Here is a 2,100-nt window from a genome sequence, read left to right as displayed (position 1 = left end):
TACTTGTCATAAATCAAACTTGTAATTTAATATTGTTGTGAAGTTAAAGCTTAGGTAAAAGAACTGTCGGACAGGTCGGGCAAACAACCGATAACAACAGAAAATGAATGAGCCGACTCTCAATTACGTTCAATAAACGGCTTTGTTAATTGATATTTTCTACTGGCTTTATCATTTTAACTGCAAACTTTATTAAAATGTAGACAAAACAATGTTCGTATATTGTACTTAGGTGCGTGATTAACTTATAGTCGCACAACTGACAGAATGGCCGGCTAATATGTTTGTTATTAATTGGCCGAAGAGTTTGTTAATCGTAGATATGAATATGTATTTGTAATGTTTCCAGTGATGTTGCATGGTGCGGGACACATGCGAGCGCGGATCCGCCGATAATCGGCGATCGTCGTTATCGCGTCCGTCGCGCTGTCCGGCGCCGCTCCATCTCGACCACGCTCATTCCAACCCCGGGACGCAGCGCAGACGCCTGTCTGCACCTCATCCTGATCATTAGTTTTCCTAAATACGTTCTTGTGTTAAGAACCATAAATTAAACTGGCGACACCAACGCAACAGAGATTAAGCAATTGTAAGTAGCACAATATTGCACCTTTTTCATTCATGATTAGCGACATTTTGCTTCATAATTTTAATATATGACTTTTTCAAATTCCAGGTCAACAATGTTTTGTGAAGGCTCTGGATCACTCTTCGAAGAGGCTCTTCTCAACGACCAGCCCCTCTTCGACTACTCTCCTGCGGAAAGTCTTATAAACTTTGAATTGCCATCTCTGGATTCTGATGGCGATTGGCAGCTTAGTGATTTAGATCTGAATTGTGATAGTTTTATAAACAGTGTGAGTGATGTAAACAAGGAAGCCTCAAATATCCTTGATGGATCAGTATTCGATTTTGCTGATTTGGACAAAAGTATAATTGATGAGTATCTCTTGGAAGCACTGAGCAGTGATCTTTCCAATGACTCGGCGCAGTCTCCCCAGTCAAATACCGACTCAACCTTCAGCACCGACTCCTTATGTGCATTGGAGACCCATGATTATGTCACGGTGGACAACTCCTGGCCGAGTAAACCGCGTCCTTACGAGAAGACCGAGGTGAAAGTTCGTTCATTTGGAGAGCCAAAGTTTTCCCAGAACTGGGTGCTTTTCGTTGTCCAGTAGAGGACTGCGGTAAACTATACGCGAAGGCGTCGCATGTGCGGGCGCACTTACGTCGGCATAGTGGTGAGAAGCCTTACCGGTGTACGTGGGGAGAGTGCTCGTGGAGGTTCGCGCGGTCGGACGAGCTGGCGCGGCACCGGCGCAGCCACTCGGGCGACAAGCCCTACCGCTGTGCAGAGTGCGGCAAGCAGTTCGCGCGCTCCGACCACCTCGCCAAGCACGGGCGCGCGCCCGCCGCGCCGCCGCCGCAGCCGCCGCCGCCCGCAGAGCCGCAGCAGCACCGCACGCGCACCGGAGGTCTACGAGAGGACTGCTACTTTTATGATTACAAATAGTTTTGTATAGACTGAGAGATATATACGTGATAAGTTTCTTAAGACAAATCAAATCCTAATACCGTACCGAATGACATAAAACACAATGTAGTAAAACTGAAAAGGAGCATTGATTTATTAAGATTTGTTCAAAGTCCCTTAAAGACTGAATTTTCTACAACAATTAATAATTTTAATTATAAACGATCATTTGTTGGTCAATCATCAACTTTATTAGGCTACTATTAACTTCTCATTGATAAAATTACCCATTGTTTGAATACCTAATAGACAAATAACTTATAGGTGTACAAATGTTTAATGGAACATTAGCATCTAGACTTACTTAATTAGTTTTTAAACAAATGGTTTTTAGGTGAATTTTATTACTTGGCATAAGTGTTTTATGTGTATTGTTGCATATCAACTGTGCTGTGACGAGAGGGCTTTGTGAATACCTACCTACCAAATATGTAATTAAATATCAATTAAATTAAATAAGGTGTTAAAATAAGTTTACTATTTAATAAGTTAATGCTGTAAATATAGTTTTAATGCAAATCGTTACCTATGTGAAATAATAATAAAAAAATATAAATATGGTA

The 2,100-nt window shown here is 41.7% G+C and overlaps 1 protein-coding gene across 1 annotated transcript; it reads left to right on the top strand.

Moving 5' to 3' along the window:
• Positions 1 to 2,100, top strand: LOC110384292 (Krueppel-like factor 9). The gene is given in 4 exon segments (XM_021345521.3): positions 1 to 589; positions 677 to 1,146; positions 1,149 to 1,406; positions 1,409 to 2,100. Coding segments are annotated over 3 exon segments (819 nt in total). The 5' UTR covers positions 1 to 589; positions 677 to 683; the 3' UTR covers positions 1,507 to 2,100.

The sequence above is a fragment of the Helicoverpa armigera genome, chromosome 17, assembly GCF_030705265.1.
Source record: "Helicoverpa armigera isolate CAAS_96S chromosome 17, ASM3070526v1, whole genome shotgun sequence".
NCBI classification, from domain to species: domain Eukaryota; kingdom Metazoa; phylum Arthropoda; class Insecta; order Lepidoptera; family Noctuidae; genus Helicoverpa; species Helicoverpa armigera.
Note: the sequence above shows the minus strand (reverse complement) of the source record. Positions and strands in the feature narration are given on the sequence as shown.